At 36.2% G+C, this 16,627-nt stretch overlaps 1 protein-coding gene across 1 annotated transcript in view; it reads right to left on the bottom strand.

Moving 5' to 3' along the window:
• The window catches only part of LOC150100499 (E3 ubiquitin-protein ligase RNF13-like), a 249,565-nt gene that overhangs the window by 207,703 nt on the left and 25,235 nt on the right, over positions 1 to 16,627 (bottom strand). Inside the window, exon 3 of the mRNA XM_090403100.1 lies at positions 14,220 to 14,399. Within this exon, the coding sequence (XP_090259226.1) occupies positions 14,220 to 14,399 (180 nt within the window). The remainder of the gene's footprint in view (positions 1 to 14,219; positions 14,400 to 16,627) is intronic.

Raw genomic sequence — 16,627 nt, 5'->3', positions numbered from 1 at the left:
GGATATTCCAAGAAAATCATTAACAAATTCCTTCTTAATCCTCCCAGACATCACTCAGAAGAAACAAATAGATTCAAAAGCAATATATCTATTCCTTACATAAGTACTGTTTCACATAAATTAGCAAAAGTTCTAAATAAATACAATATCAGAACCTTGTTCACTCCACTTCCAAAGATCCGTTCCTTAATTAGCCACCCAAAACCTTGCCATCATCAACTCAAATACCCTGGCGCATATAAAATATTATGTGACTGCGATATTCCTTATTTCGGTCAGACAGACAAATCTGTAGAAATGCGTATGGAAGAACACATGAGAGACATTACTTACAAGAGACAGCGAGCAAGTGCATTATCAAGTCATATCCTCTTCTCGGCTAATCCTAACGATGATAACCAAAGTCACAAAGTCTGCTGGGAAAAATCTACAAACATCTTCCGTTGCAGTGACGAAATAGAGAGAAAAATTGTGGAATCGAGAGAAATCATCTTCAATCCTGTTCATCTAAATAACAACTTAAGCTACAACCTCCCAGATAGTCATTCAGCTGTAATCATGTATTGGCGTTCACGTGATGCAGCAAGCACGCACTCTCCCAACAATGCAACAAATGAAAGAACAGCTTCAAATACAACTACAACGTTTTAATGCTAATTATGTATAAAGACTGTCTATGTTGTTCATAGTCTTTTAACCCTCAATGTTTAGTGTTTTTTCTTTTATAATGTCACCTGAAGAAGGCTGTTACAGGCCGAAACTAGTAGTGTGTTTATATTAAAACCTTTTTAATTAAATCTCGGTTCTAGTCATTCAATTTTTTTCATAAAACTATGTATGTTAACCGAGTCAATGATCATTCTGTCATATATATATATATATATATATATATATATATATTGTGTGTGTGTCCTTGATGAATACGTTGAAGACTAAAATTGCTGGTATTAGTGAAACCTGTTAGAGTCTGAAGAAGTAACGTGTACTGGGCGCAAAGGATATAAATTTTTTAGCAAGGACAGATAATAGAAGAGGCAAGGTACTGCTAATGTTATGAGATGATTATGAATCCAGTTAGGGTAAAAACTTGTGAAAGCAATGATAATAAAAGCAATAATAGTAAAACTGAAGAAACCAATAATAATAAAAGTAACTGAACTGCCAGGTCTATAACAACAGTCCCCATATGGTGGTGTGTTGTTACAGACAAAGGAGGTTCTGGAGAAATTGCATAACACTGATAAGAATTCAGTAACCAACAGATAGGAGAACAGCAAGTAATTTTAATCTCAGCTGAGTAGAGATTCCACAGGAATGGAAAGAATTAATAGTCTCACTATATGAGGGTGATACATAAATTATGTATCTAACTACTGACTTATCAGTATATCTGCAGTTGTAGTGTTGAAGATTTTGGAGAAGTTGTAAGAACTCATTTACTAACAAGCTGTAATTACAAGAAACAGCATGGATTTACTAAATGGAGGCAATTTCTGAGTAATTAATTAATTTTATTTATTTTTTTTAACACTTTCACTACCATGCTCTTCGGGCATAGTTTGTTACCGCACGGCAAGCACTTTCTACAAGGTCAGTACGAGTAATCTCGTAGCTGGCTTATCAGACAGAATTTTGTTTCATACGCCAACTACGATTAATCTTGTATCACCTCTTACATGTGCTGATGACTGTGTAACTTGAGTTCAGAGTCAGTGACGTTCAGCATTCAGTGCAGTAAGGTTTATTGCATCTAGTCTTACAATTATTTAAAATTATCTAAATAAAATATAATAAATTTAGCTTAATCCTTTATCCAAGTGTGAGACAAACAAAGTTTGTGCCTGAAAGTATCTTCAGGACTGGGGTAAGGTAGTACAACACCAGGCAACTTGTTGCAAAGGTGGAGCAAACTAACATCACTCTTATCTCAGTATCTCCCATAATGCAAAACACATCTCCTTGCGGATATATATAATGTTATGCATTAAGGGAAAGGCCACTACCCAGACTAGTTTTGACCTTTATTGTGGTCTCTTCAGGGGGAGCCAGGCCCAAGTGGAGATACCAGGCAGAAGCATTAGCGAGGTCATCTCTACCTATAGGAGTTGCCAAACGGTGTGCCACCTTTTTATTAAATTACTCTGGACAACACCAGGCAACTTGTTGCAAAGGTGGAGCAAACTAACATCACTCTTATCTCAGTATCTCCCATAATGCAAAACACATCTCCTTGCGGATATATATAATGTTATGCATTAAGGGAAAGGCCACTACCCAGACTAGTTTTGACCTTTATTGTGGTCTCTTCAGGGGGAGCCAGGCCCAAGTGGAGATACCAGGCAGAAGCATTAGCGAGGTCATCTCTACCTATAGGAGTTGCCAAACGGTGTGCCACCTTTTTATTAAATTACTCTGGATTTAGAGAAAGATGTTGAAAGGTTATTTTTCACTTGGTTAGACTATAAAAAATTTAGTTTAATCCTTTATCCAAGTGTGAGCAAACAAAGTTTGCACCTGAAAGTATCTTAATAAAGCCTGAAAGGATAAAGGATTAAAACTAAATTTATTATAGTCTAACCAAGTGAAAAATAAACTTTCAACATCTTTCTCTAAATCCAGAGTAATTTAATAAAAAGGTGGCACACCTTTTGGCAACTCCTATAGGTAGAGATGACCTCGCTAATGCTTCTGCCTGGCTCCCACTAAAGAGACCTCAATAAAGGTCAAAACTAGTCTGGGTAGTGGCCCTTCCCTTAATGCATAAAATTATACATATCTGCAAGGAGATGTGCTTTGCATTATGGGAGATACTGAGATAGTCTGGGTAGTGGCCCTTCCTTTAATGCATAACATAATGCATATCCGCAAGGAGATGTGCTTTGCATTATGGGAGATACTGAGATAGGAGTGATGTTAACTTGCTCCACCTTTGCAACGAGTTTCCTGGTGTTGTACTACCTTACCCCAGTCCTGAAAATAGTTTCATGTGCAAACTTTGTTTGCTCACACTTGGATAAAGGATTAAACTAAATTTATTATAGTCTAACCATGTGAAAAATAAACTTTCAACATCTTTCTCTAAATCCAGAGTAATTTAATAAAAAGGTGGTACACCATTTGGCTATAGGTAGAGATGACCTTGCTAATGCTTCTGCCTGGTATCTCCACTTGGGCTTGGCTCCCACTTCAATAAAGGTCGAAACTAGTCTGGGTAGTGACCCTTCCCTTAATGCATAACATTATACATATCCGCAAGGAGATGTGCTTTGCATTATGGGAGATACTGAGATACGAGTGATGTTAGCTTGCTCCACCTTTGCAACAAGTTGCCTGGTGTTGTACTACCTTACCCAAGTCCTGAAGATACTTTCAGGTGCAAACTTTGTTTGCTCACACTTGGATAAAGGATGTCTAACCAAGTGAAAAATAAACTTTCAACATCTAAATAAAAACTTTCAATTATGCCAAGACCAGTAAAAGAAAGCTTACTGATGAAGAATTAGAAGCTTATGCTAATATGAGCGATGATGAATGGAATGAATTATTTGGTTCCGATTCCGAAGATAATTATAATCCTACAGACGACTCTAGTGATGACTCAGATGATGATATATCATATATAAATATATGTATATGTTGAAAAAACTTCAAAAAATTGTTTTATTTGCATTAATAAATACGGTTTATGCAACAATACCTGTTAGAGGTATTGTAATTATTATAATAATTACAATACCTCTATGCAGCTCAGTAGAAGTGGCGTTTGCACTCTACAGCACTTGACCGCACAACGAAAGGCATTCAAATCTAGTTGCCGACTAGAGGAACTTTTTCTAAGCCTTTTCTCAACCGGTTCCAGAGTTAGTCAATCTCTGGCACGGGCTAGCAAGTTTTTCCTCCCGGAAACTCAAGAAAATCAGCCAGTGAACCCACACTATTTTCAGACATTAAATATATTGTATTAGGGACCACCAGATGGTGGCACTTACTAGCCACCTTCTTCACTGCATGCCGATTAATTAGTGATAGCCTTGGGCCAGTTATCTCTGATTAGCTACCAGTAGAGAGTGAACTGCCCACTCAGTCTCCAAAAGTTAGATAGGGCTTAAAAACAGCCTCGCCTACTCCCTATATGGGAACAAAAAGGCATTAGTTGATATATATTTTTTTCTCCCTATACTTTTGCTGAAATTATTTTCCTTCTACCAAGCTCCCAGATGTGCTCTCTGGTTTGTTCACAAGCCAAGGGTCCAAATTAATGTGCTTATACTAAGGGTTAACTCGTGCTTGGCATAGGAGGTCGGTAATCGACATATGAGTATATTTGTAGTTGGCTTGTGAAGCTCATATACCAACTATAAGTATACTCGTAGTTGGCAGCGAACATGTTAATAATGTGGCCTTCACCCACAATAAACCTAGAGTACATTTGTGTACAGTGGATCGGCTAAGGATTTTTTGAATTTTTTTTTAAAATCAATTTTATATTTTTTAAATTTACTTTTTTACAGAGTCAAGAAACTGTACTCCAGAGAGCAAATATTCAACTTTTTTAACCACTTCAGGCCTCCAATAGCAGGATGGTGGTCTCACACCTAGTGATGAAATTCACCTAAAGAAAATTTGCTTATTTTATAATAATGTTATGGCTGAGTTGGATACATTACAATATACTGTTAGATATTGCTAAGGCATTTGACAGGATACCACATGAAGACCGTTGCATAAACTGAAGAATATAAGACTGGAATATAAACTATTGAATTGGATAAGTGAGTGATTGACAGACAGGTATCATAGTAGTATATGGATGTGTGTGTGTGTGAAGTCTGTGCCATATTTAAGGTGACCAATGGTTTGATGGTAAATTTTTAATTGGCGCACTGAAAAACCAGCAGGGTTTCCCTTTATGAGAATTGCAACATCCTGAAAGTATAAATGAATTCTATTATCAGCAAGCATCTGCTTAATTTTACATCAGCTGCTTGGTCTTAATTAAAGATCTTATTAGGTTTACAACAATCTAGGAATATAAAATCTTAGACATTGAATATGGGAATGTTATTACTTTCAAAAGAAATGGCCAAGACAAAAATAAGCATCTATTTGTTGAAAAATAATATTCCTATAAAAGTGATAAATGAGATAATTGCTACAGCGGCTGCTGCGTAAGGAAGGGGAAAACAAAGCATAAAGCATGCTGAAAGATCCAGCAGGGGCATCCTGCTGGATTTTCCATGTCACCATATACAAATTTATCAGCAATTGTAGATTGAAGTGTCTTAAACTAGCTTAAAGCTTAGAACTGATCTCCAGAGATAGTTCGTGGCCCGTCACTGTTAAATTTATGAATTCAATTGTTTGCTGACAGTGCAAATACAGGCAGGGCAATCAGTGATTCTACTGATAGGCAACACTTACAGAACAACTTGAACAGGCTAGAACTGTGCACAAATGATAATGTCTATGAATTCAACATTATTACGTTTGATGTTTTGCACTCGTGCATTATGAAATTTCCAATGACATATTTTATTGGTGAGATTATGCTGGAAGACACTAATGAGGCTAGGGATCTCGATGTTATGGTGGATAGGAAGCTTAAGTTCAAAAGGTCACATAAAATTGCAAATACAACTCAGAGGATAACTGCACCAATGAAATGAACAATGATATAACAATAAGGCAAGTCTTTTTTCTTCTTTATAAGGCCTTGCAACATGACCACACCTGAACTATTTTGCCAGATTTCATCTCGAGTTCTGAGGGGATAAAAGCTGTAAAGATGAAACAAAGAAAGTGTTATAAAAATAATATTGGGAATATGGAACATTTATTATGAGAACAGATTGAGAGTATACATGTACTCCAGACACTGGTAAGCAGTATTAGGAGTATAATATGATAGACTTATAAACTTTTGAAAAGGTATTATGGGATACAAATTGAAATTTTTCATCACATGCCAGGGGGATGAAAAATTTAATAATAATGAAAAAATTAATGTTTGTGTGTGGTTAAGAAAGAGGTGAGAGCTAGTTTTTCTTTCACTGAGTAGTGAGTGAGAACAGTTTGTCTTTTAAAATGGTGAGCACATCTAGAGAAACAAAGTCGAAAAGGAGATATGAAGTAGTGTGGGTGATATATGGTTTCCCTTAATTCCTTATTTAAATTTATCAGGTTTCTGATAAATTTCGCAATATAGCATTCAAGTTCTGAGTTCTGAGGTTACAGAGGTACTATTTCTTACTCCCAGAAACTCCAGTTTTTCGTCCTGCAAAACAGGAAATCTAGCCAGAAAACATGCAATTCCCAACCAAAAAATGCAGATGAGATATATTAGTGTGAAACAGCCATATGGGATAAATTAGTGGAGCATAGCCTCATTCAATAAGTCCTCAAACTCCATCGAGGTGTAATGTAACAATAATAATTACAGCAATTATAAAGGTCCTCCAGGGAATCCAAGGACTCAGTGAAAAGAACCTGTTTTTAGGTCAAATAATGCTTAAATATTATATCCTTGAAAACATTCGTTGTTTTTGCCAGGAAACCAGGGGAAACAGCGAAAAGTCAGCTACTGGAACAAATCTGAAAACAAACCCCAACTCAACATCACCAGAGTTAAAGATCGGTACTATCAACGTAAGAAGCCTGAATGGCAAAGAAATGGAGCTAACTGAGGAATTAGATAAGTACCAGATCGACATAATGGGGGTGACTGAAACAAAAAAGACAAAAACTGGCAAGATCTTTCTGAGCAATAAATACAAAATGTTATATTCAGGCAATGACAATCAAGGAAAAGAAGGAGTAGCCATAGTATTCAACACAAAATATGAGGCTAATCTTCTTGAATGGCGATCAGTCTCAAGTAGAGTAATGTGGGCAAATATGAGAATTGGGAACTGGACAATGAGACTTATTTGTGCCTATGGTCCCACAGAAGGTTTTACTAAGGTAGAAGTGGAGGAATTTTTTAATGCTTTAGAGAAAGCATCTGACACAATGAAAAAGGAAAAGTTGGTCCTTGTTGGGGATCTAAATAGCAGAGTAGGAAATGATTGGGAGACATAAATATTTTGGGAAAATTTGGAGAAAAGAGCAAAGCTAATAATAATGGCCAATATCTGTTGGATTTCTGCTCAGGACATGGACTGGTTATTACTAACACCATGTTCCAACATAAAAATGTGCACAAATTCACATGGAAAGAAGAGGCAAGGAATAAGAAAAGTTTCATTGACTATGCTATTGTTGATAGTGAGGTTTCTCCCTGGTGCAGGACACCAGCGTGTACAGAGGATTTGAAATTGGAAGTGATCACTATTTAGTCTTGAGCATGATAAAATTGAATTTCACATTGAAAGAATAACATGTAAGAAAGTTTTAAAGCGAATAAAAGTTGAGCAGCTCTCAGATGTGAACTGTAGACTAAAATACACAAAGATTATTGAAGAAAAAATGAAAGAGTTTGAGAACAGGAATCAAACCTTGGAGATTCAGTGGCAAGCTTTGAAGAAAGCCTTGATTGATTCAGCCAGAGAGGCATGTGGTGAAGTAGTCTGTAAGGATAGAAAAATTAGAACTCCCTGGTGGACACAGGAAGTTAAAGAGGCAGTGAAGGAAAAGAAGAAAGCATATCAAAAGTTCCTGGCAAATAAGTTAGCCTGTGCTCTTAGAGAATACAGAGACAAATGTAAGAAAGCTAAACACTGTATAAAACTAGCTAAACAAAAGTCATGGGAGAACTTTGGCAAGAATATAGAAAATAAATATCAAGAAGGTGGCAAAATATTCTGGAGGTTGTTGAAGAAGCTTAAGAATGGAGGAAAGAGTGCTGTAAAAGGAATTAGAGATGATAAAGGTGACATGAAAACAGGAGAAAAAGATATCCTTAAAGTACAGAGTAATTACTTTAAAAAACTGCTAAATGAAACAAGCAGTGATGACAGCACAGTGGTAAAAAACACTGCTCAGGCATGCAGGCAGGAATACATATCCATACTTGAAGTAGAAAAAGCCATCAAAGGCTTGAAATGTGGAAAGGCTTCATGAGTAGATGACATTCAACCAGAAATGCTGAAGTATGGTGGTATAAGAGTCTTACAGTGGCTGCACTGCATAGTTCAGAAAGCCTGGACAGAGGGACGAATTCCAGATGATTGGAGTAGAGCTCTCATAGTACCCATATATAAAAAGGGAAATAAAACTGAATGTGAGAATTACAGAGGTATTTCCCTAATGAGTGTTCCTGGCAAGATCTATGCAAGTATACTTGAAAAATGGCTGAGAAGAATTGTGGAAGAAAAGCTTGGTGAAGAACATCCCGATTCAGGCCCAAAAGAGGCTGTCAGGATCAGATCTTCACTTTACGACAAATAGTCGATAAAGCATGGGAATATAGGTATTTAAGATCTGTATTTAAGTTTTGTCGATTTGGAAAAGGCATATGACAAGGTGCCAAGAGAGAAGCTATTCAATACCCTGCAGTTATATGGTGTCAATGGGGCATTATATCAAGCAATACTTAGTCTTTGAGTTTTTTAAGTCAGCAGTTAGAATTGAAGGAAGTACAGGAAGATGGTTTAATGTTAAATCTGGTGTGAGACAAGGATGTACATTATCCCCTCTGTTATTCATTATCTATATGGATCACATTATGAAGGAAAGTGGTATTAAACATGATATCAAAATTGGAGATGTTAATGTCAGCTCTTTGCTTTATGCAGACGATGTTATACTTCTAAATAAATCTGCTACAAGTCTGCAAGATTCCCTGACTAAATTGAATAACTGTTGTAATAGATATGGTATGAAGGTCAGCATGAAAAAGACAAAGACAATGAAAATATGCAGAATCATTGTAAATGTCAACTGTGTTGTGAATGGAGAACCTGTGGAACAAGTAAAACATTTCAGCTACTTAGGCACGATTTTTAGTGAAGATGGTAAATTAAATATAGAAATAGACAACAGAATCAGCAAAGCTGTTATGGTGGGAAGTCAATTGAATAAATTCATATGGAATAAGAGAGAAATTAGTTGTATACAAGACAGTGTTCAAACCAGTTTTAACTTATGGATCTGAGAGCTAGGTCAGAAGTAAAACACTTGACCAAAGACTAGAGACCGCAGATATGAGAGTACTGAGAAAGATTAGAGGCGTGAACAGATGGCATCAATGGCAATATCATATTAAAAACGAGGATATTAGGAAAGAACTTGGCATTGTCAATATCCAGGAATGTTTAAGCAGAGCTAATCTCAGGTGGTATGGTCACTTAAACAGAATGGGCAAAGAAAGATTAGCAAAACAAGTGTTCTCTGTCAGGTTGGCAACAAAACAACCCAGAGGAAGACCAAGATATAGGTGGATTGATAAGGTACAAAGTGCCTTAGACAATAGAAATATAAGATCTAATAATGTTGGGGTCTTGACAAGTAACAGACTGATTTGGAGGAAAATTGTAGATAGGAAGTTAGTAATGATGTAATTTTTTTCATGTAGTACTATCATATCCTGTACACTCCTTGAGGGTACATGGCAGGAATTTGATGATGATGATCATGAAAACATTCATTGAAGATGCACAAAACGCTCAAACAGAATGCCCTTCCTCCAACCATACCCAATCTTGTGTCCTTTTGCACTACAAGGGAACCAAATAGGATGACACATGGAAATGCTATTCTTCTTTCCAATGGTGTGACTGTTGCTTCTGCTCTTCTGCCCCATATTGCACTGAGTGAGTCTCAGAAATTATCTTCACTTTCAGGAAGGCCTTCTTCCCCCATTCTACCATAAATTCTCCTCCACTTTTCATGCCCTGATTCAATAGATGTATGAAAGTAGTTAAAGAAAAACTCAGCTTACTGTAGGTGGCTTCAAGAAGAACCACAACTTTACATTCAGCCTATTGTGAAGCACACAAAATCCATCCTTGGTCAACTGCTCACTTGCACTTCCATCTCTCAGTGGTTGCTGTAACAGTAGCACAGCAATCAAAGATAAAGCTGATCTCCTGGCATCACTTTTTATCCAACTACTGCATAGATGCACAAGGAAACTACCTTCTACCATGCCAGTAACTGAGCATATGTCTCCTATGGTTTTTCAGTAGAAAGACATAATACTAAATGACTTGGACACAAGTCTTCTGGTCCTAACGACATCTCTCCGATTGTACTCAAATGTTCAAGCAACCTATCCTCTATCGTCTCTTCAATTTTCTACTCAGTTGGCACTTATTCCAACATATGGGAAAAAAGCATACATCCAACCTATTCAAAAAGAGATAAAAGCCTGCCAAAGTACCAACTAATCACCATTAACCCTCTTCTCCAAAATAATGGAAATTTATCACCTATCAATTTCTCCACTGCCTAGGGGCCTGCCAACTAATCAGCAACCACCTGTATGAATTCCATCACTCAAGATCTATGGCTTAGCACATATTACCCACCACTGGACACATGCCATGGAAAAGTTTGGAGAAACATACACTGTTTTGTCTTGAATATCCAGGACTTTATCATGTCTGACATCAAGACTTGCCACTCTCCTTAACCGAGTAGTTTTCTCTCTGGTCATTCAATTTATGTCATAGTGGGTGGCTTCTTCAAGCTTTGCCACTAATGAAGGAATACCTCAAGAGCTCGGTTCCCATAAATGACCTACTCCGTTCCAAACTAACCTCCACAACTTTGCTGACGATAATACATTTGAATACCATGCAGCTCTGATATCCCAAACTTCAAGATTATCTGTATTCTATGACTTAAACTCTGATCTTCATATGATATTTCAGTGGGGAAAGGATAATTAGGTCACCTTCAATGCCAACAAAAGCAGGCTTGTATTTTCTCCCACAAAAAAAGAATCTCAGCTCACTTTCCCTTATCCTGAATAATACACAAATCACTAGACAGGATTTCATCTCTAATGGAACTGACGATTACCTTCAACACCTCTTGGCATATATATATATTACATCAATGGTTTCCTCAGTCTCTAAAAAACTGGCATTCTTTTCTGCTCAAAATGTTATTTTACACTACTACTAACATTATACAAATCCCAAATCTACCCATCCTTGGAGTGAACATCCTTGTTCACACATTTGGGGTGGTGCACCTAAAACCTCCCTAATACTGTCTAGAGAAGAGCCATTTGGCCATATTGCCTTGAAGTGAGTCTCAACCTATTTCTCACAGATGCACTGTTTCAGTAGCAGTGCTTCCATGGTCAATGTTCCAATGAACTGACAAATATCAACAAATATTTGTCAGTTCATTCTGTTGGGCCTGTTAAAACAAGAGCAACAGCTGCCCAACATCCCTTTTCATTACAATTGCAAATACACTTGGGTCTCTTTTTATGTGGATTTGAAGTTATGCGGTGCACGACCACAGATACGAGACCTTTCGACACTTCTGCCCATGTCAACAGAAGGAGAATCCATTCCAATTTTCATGGAACACCTTGGTTATTTTGTAATGTATTCATTAATAATTAATTGTTAATTTAGCTGATTTATTATTATTAATTAATTGATCATTAATTATTAATTAATAATTAAATTTGGCCCAATGGAGGAAAAAAGCACCAATTTTAGATCGCTTAGCAAAAGGAGATGGATCTACGGTGATTGGTAAACATTTTAATTTATGCGAATCTACTATAAGAGCAATTAAAAAGAAAGACAAATTAAAAAGAATGGAGTCGCAATAAGAAAATCTGTCATTTCTAGCAAAAAACTAAGTGCCAAATTATCATCGTACTAAAGAGATGCTTTATTAGAAAACACGGAATGAGCACTGGTAATTTGGATTGAAGAATTAACTCAAAGAAGAATTCCTATAAGTGGTTATTTAATTAAACAAAAAGCTCTTCGGTTTTTATGAACAGATGAAGCAATTGGAGCTGTCTACTTCTGCTTCCCAGGCTGATAAAGAATTTTCGGCTAGCAAAGGATGGCAAACCGGGTTTTTAAAAAGGAATGCACTTCATAACGTGAAGATTACAGGCAAGGTTGCAACAGCAGATGAAGCAGCAGCCAAAAATTTTCAAGAGAAGTTAGCCAAAATTATTGAAGATAGTGGATATTGTCCCGATCAAGTGTTTAACGCTGATGAAACAGAATTGTTTTGGAAGAAAATGCCTAGTCGAACTTACATCGTAAAGTCTGAGGAAAAAGCAAGTGGGTTTAAAGAAGCAAAGATCGAGTAACACTGTTACTTTGTAACAATGCATCAGGAAATCGAATGTTGAAACCCCTCCTAGTAAATCGATTTCTAAGACCACGTGCTCTAAAAGGCAAAGATCTAAAACAGCTGCCTTTACATTGGATGGTTAATACAAAGGCCTGGGTAACAACTGCTGTATTTACTGAATGGTTCAATAATTGCTTTGTACCAGAAGTGGAAACATACATGAAGCAAAAAGCTCTTGATTTTAAAGTTTTATTAATTGTTGACAATGCACCAAGTCATCCACATTTAGAACATCTAAATGTACAGGTAGTGTTTTTTCCACCCAATACAACAAGCATTATTCAGCCATTAGATCAAGGCATAATTGCTACTTTTAAAAAATATTATGTTAAGCACACTTTTAAATTTATATTGGATAAACTAGAAAATGAATCATTAACAGTAACTGACGTTTGGAAAAAAATTTCTATTTTGGACTGCTTAAATCATGTTGCATCTGCTATCGCTGAAATAAGACCACAAATTTTAAATGGCTTGCTGGAAAGCAGCTTGACCTGGATGTATTGCAAACAGTGCAACCATGCAAACATCTACATTTTCAGATGAAATCATTACATTGGCACATGAAATTGGTGGAGAAGCTTTGATACATTTAGCCAGAACGATGTAGAATAATTGCTCGTGGATAATGCCTTAAGTGACAATGATATTATTGGATATTGATTAACTTTAGATATCATCAAAGATCCAGAAAATGATAGTGAAGCAAAAGAAAAACTTGTCCCCCTCACTGCAAATAGAATTCAAGAAACTGTGCAATAAATTGGAAAATCATTTTCTTGTTAATGACACAAATTCTGAACGAGCCTTTAAATTCCAACGTGAGCTGAAGAACTGTATGTCTGGATATTGCAAGCTGTATAAAAAATTAGTGAAATCATCAAAGTTTAATCACTGATTACATTGTCAGAAGAAAAAAATCAGCCCAGAACGAGGGTGAAGCTAATTCTCTTTGTAAAGAACCATTGCCTTTACCATACAGATCCGATGCGCTGACTATCTCTTCTGGTGATGAAAGTAATTTTGCACCAGTTCGCAAACGTTGCCGAATATTGTCTAATAGCGATGATAATTCTGATAAACTTAAAAAAAAAAAAAAAAAAGTTACTTTTCAATAAAATTAAATTAATAAAGCTTTAAAACAACCTTAAGCATTCTTATTTTCCTGAAATTCCATAAACTTTTTTAATGCGATTTTAGGTTTATTTTAATTCATTGCCTCGGTTTTATGCAATTTTAGAAAATTATGGAACGTATCCCTGAGTTTTCAACGTAAGTTTAGGCTTTTTTTTGTGCGATTTTTTATATGCAGTTTTCTGTGGAACGTATCTACAGTATAAAAAAAGACCTGACTGAACTTTGAAAACCTCTCTCTCTCTTCCTCATATATACTTCTGAAGAAGGAGTAGCCTTCCTCGTAATGAATTTCCCTACATTCAACCTCCAACTCTTCAAGAAAAATGAAATCAATTTCTTCATTCTCAATCCAAATGCACTGATGTGGATTACAGGTTCTTGTACCTGTAACAACTCATGTCACAAGTTGCAAAACCTTACTTATATCTATGCTGTAAGATCCCCTTACTAACGTCTGTCACTATCATATCTTCTTTCACCATTCATCCATTCCTGAAACTTTGAAGACCACATTTCCTTGATTTGTCCTTGAATGCACAATTCTGTAGGGTATTGGTCATTCAGTTTACCACAAATGGATCTATTCAACTGTCAACCCCATCACCTTGAAACTAAGTTGTCCACATCAGCACACCATTTGACTATAGTGGCTCAAGTTCTAAGACAACTGTTCCAAGGTACTGGTTTGAAATTAGTGCAAGTCAGTGAGTTTAAGAAATTAGATTTTTCTTCTTGTGTGATGTTGAGTCAATACCATAAAGCCTATACCATATTTTTAATAGAATAAGAAAATTATACATACTTACCACATTAACTTTGGCAGCTACTAATGTGACGTGGAAAAGAGCAACCAAATTAACCACATTAAAAATGTAAAGGACTGTAATGTGATATGGCATCCTTCTGTATGGAAACATTCTCCAAATCACATTAAGGCACTGGAATTTTACTTGGCTAACAGAAATCAGAGTCCGAGAGCCAGAAATCTGCAAATATACGTCAACCATAATGTTTACTAAGTTGTTATTTTAGAAACATTACATCATTATTAATTTTTAACAACAATGACTGGATAAGTATTGAATGGACTTCTGCTCAGGACATGGACTAGTCATTACTAACATCATGTTTCAACATAAAGATGTGCACAAGTTCACATGGCGAGAAGACAAGAAATAAGAAACGCCTCATTGACTACGTCATTCTTGATAGTGATATCGTTATGCTTGTTCAGGATACAAGAGTGTACAGAGGATTTGAAATTGGAACAGACCATTACTTAGTTGTAATGTAATTCAACTTAGAAATAAGAAACATCTCATTGACTATGTCATTCTTAATAGTGATATCTTTATGCTTGTTCAGGATACAAGACTGTACAGAGGATTTGAAATTGGAACTGACCATTACTTAGTTGTAATGTAATATAATCTTCAGAAATAGTTTTCGTCCTCAGGTTTTGGACACCAGTGTGTGTACATTTTTACAAATTATGTGTACATTTTGTGTGTACATTTGTACAAATTATGTGTGTTTGTATGTAAAGCTCATAGAGCTCATTGGAAAAAGCATTCATCTTAACAGCTGAGGCCACCACATTGCTGAATACCAGAATTTGAAGGTAAAAAGGATATTGATGAAAGAAGACAAAGAAAAATGGTGGGAAAGAAGAAAACAGGCATACAGAAGAAAGAAGAGGGAAACTCCAACTAGTAGACAAAGGAATCGAGTAAACACTGTAGTGAACGAAAGAAGTATATGATGTGTGTAATATAAAATATACATATAAAATATACTTCTTTCATTCACTATTTCCTCACTGTAGTGAATGAAAGACGTATATGATGTGTAATCCATAAGTACAAAGAAAGATATGCAAGTACTGCAGAATAAATCACATTCTGTGTTTTGTTCTGCAGTCAACTGTATTAGTGCAAATATTATCAATGTAAATAAGTGCCTATTCTAAGAATAAGTGTATATAGTACTCTTAAGATATTGGTGATTGGACATACTCTTCACAAGTTTATTATTTAATGGGTAAGAATGACTAGTAATTACTAGTTATGTTTAGATTATAAGATAGAATTGTAGGAGAAATAAGAAAGAATTACTTGTACTAATTTAAGACTTGATATTTCATTGTATCAATGCTTATATGTAAATTGGACAGTGTATGGATTTCTTCATGTAATTAAATTGATTTGTGAGACACATTGAGACTGGTTTGTCATTGCACTAATCTGAAAAATATGAACCTGCATAATCTGACTAATAGGAGGCAAGATATTTATAAATATCTTGCCTCTTATTATCTTGCCACAACTGATATAAAGCAAAGGTCAGAAGTTAATGGGGAATAATATCTGCTTTATCTTTGTTTATAATTCTTACAAACTCACACTCAATAAGTAGTTTAACTGGTACAGTCGTGAATCAAATAAATTTGTTAAATTACAGTGTGAGCGAAAGTAAGACAGCCATAGTATTAAAGTAAGAGTTAAATATAACAAAATGCTCTTCAAGTAGCAATTGGCAAGTACAGGTGACAAAAGCTTCCCGTAACAGTCCCTTTGATCTGCTTGCAGAATTGGTGTTTGCATAGCATGGGTGCATGACCTGAGTACCCAAGAACCTTTGAACCAGCATGGCAAGTTCCCATCCCATACATTGCAGGTATCATGGAGAAAATTGCAAAGATTCTGAAAACATACAGTTTAGTCCCTATATTCTTCCCTATCAACAAAATCTCCTTTTGATCACCATCCACCCTGTGAGGGGATACCTGTAACCCCCATCGAGTGTGTCCCCTGGTGGCAGATCGGGAAATGTTCATCATAGTTTACTATGAAGGGTAGGAGGGAAATAAAATACCTCCTGCAGACCAACAGGATAGCACTTCTCTCATAGGCTGGTCTGTGGGCCTCGAAGGTGGCAGCCCCACCACCAGACTCAGATACTGAAGGCTAATCCCCTACACACCTTAAATTTTCACCCATTAAAAGAAATAACAAAGAGATAGCTGAACTGCCTTAACAACAAAGCGAGGAAAAAGGTACATGAGATAGATATTATTATTACGGGCGACTCCAGGGAGTCCTTAGACTCATCGAGGGAGGTCCTAAACATTATGTTCACACAACTATACGACATTCTCACAGTATCTATTATACCTTGCCTTGAACTCACTCACTGTCATAGTACCCACAACAGA

The sequence above is a fragment of the Typopeltis vanoorti genome, chromosome 13, assembly GCF_054136105.1.
Source record: "Typopeltis vanoorti isolate ZY-2024b chromosome 13, IOZ_Tvanoo_1.0, whole genome shotgun sequence".
NCBI lineage: Eukaryota > Metazoa > Arthropoda > Arachnida > Uropygi > Thelyphonidae > Typopeltis > Typopeltis vanoorti.
Note: the sequence above shows the minus strand (reverse complement) of the source record. Positions and strands in the feature narration are given on the sequence as shown.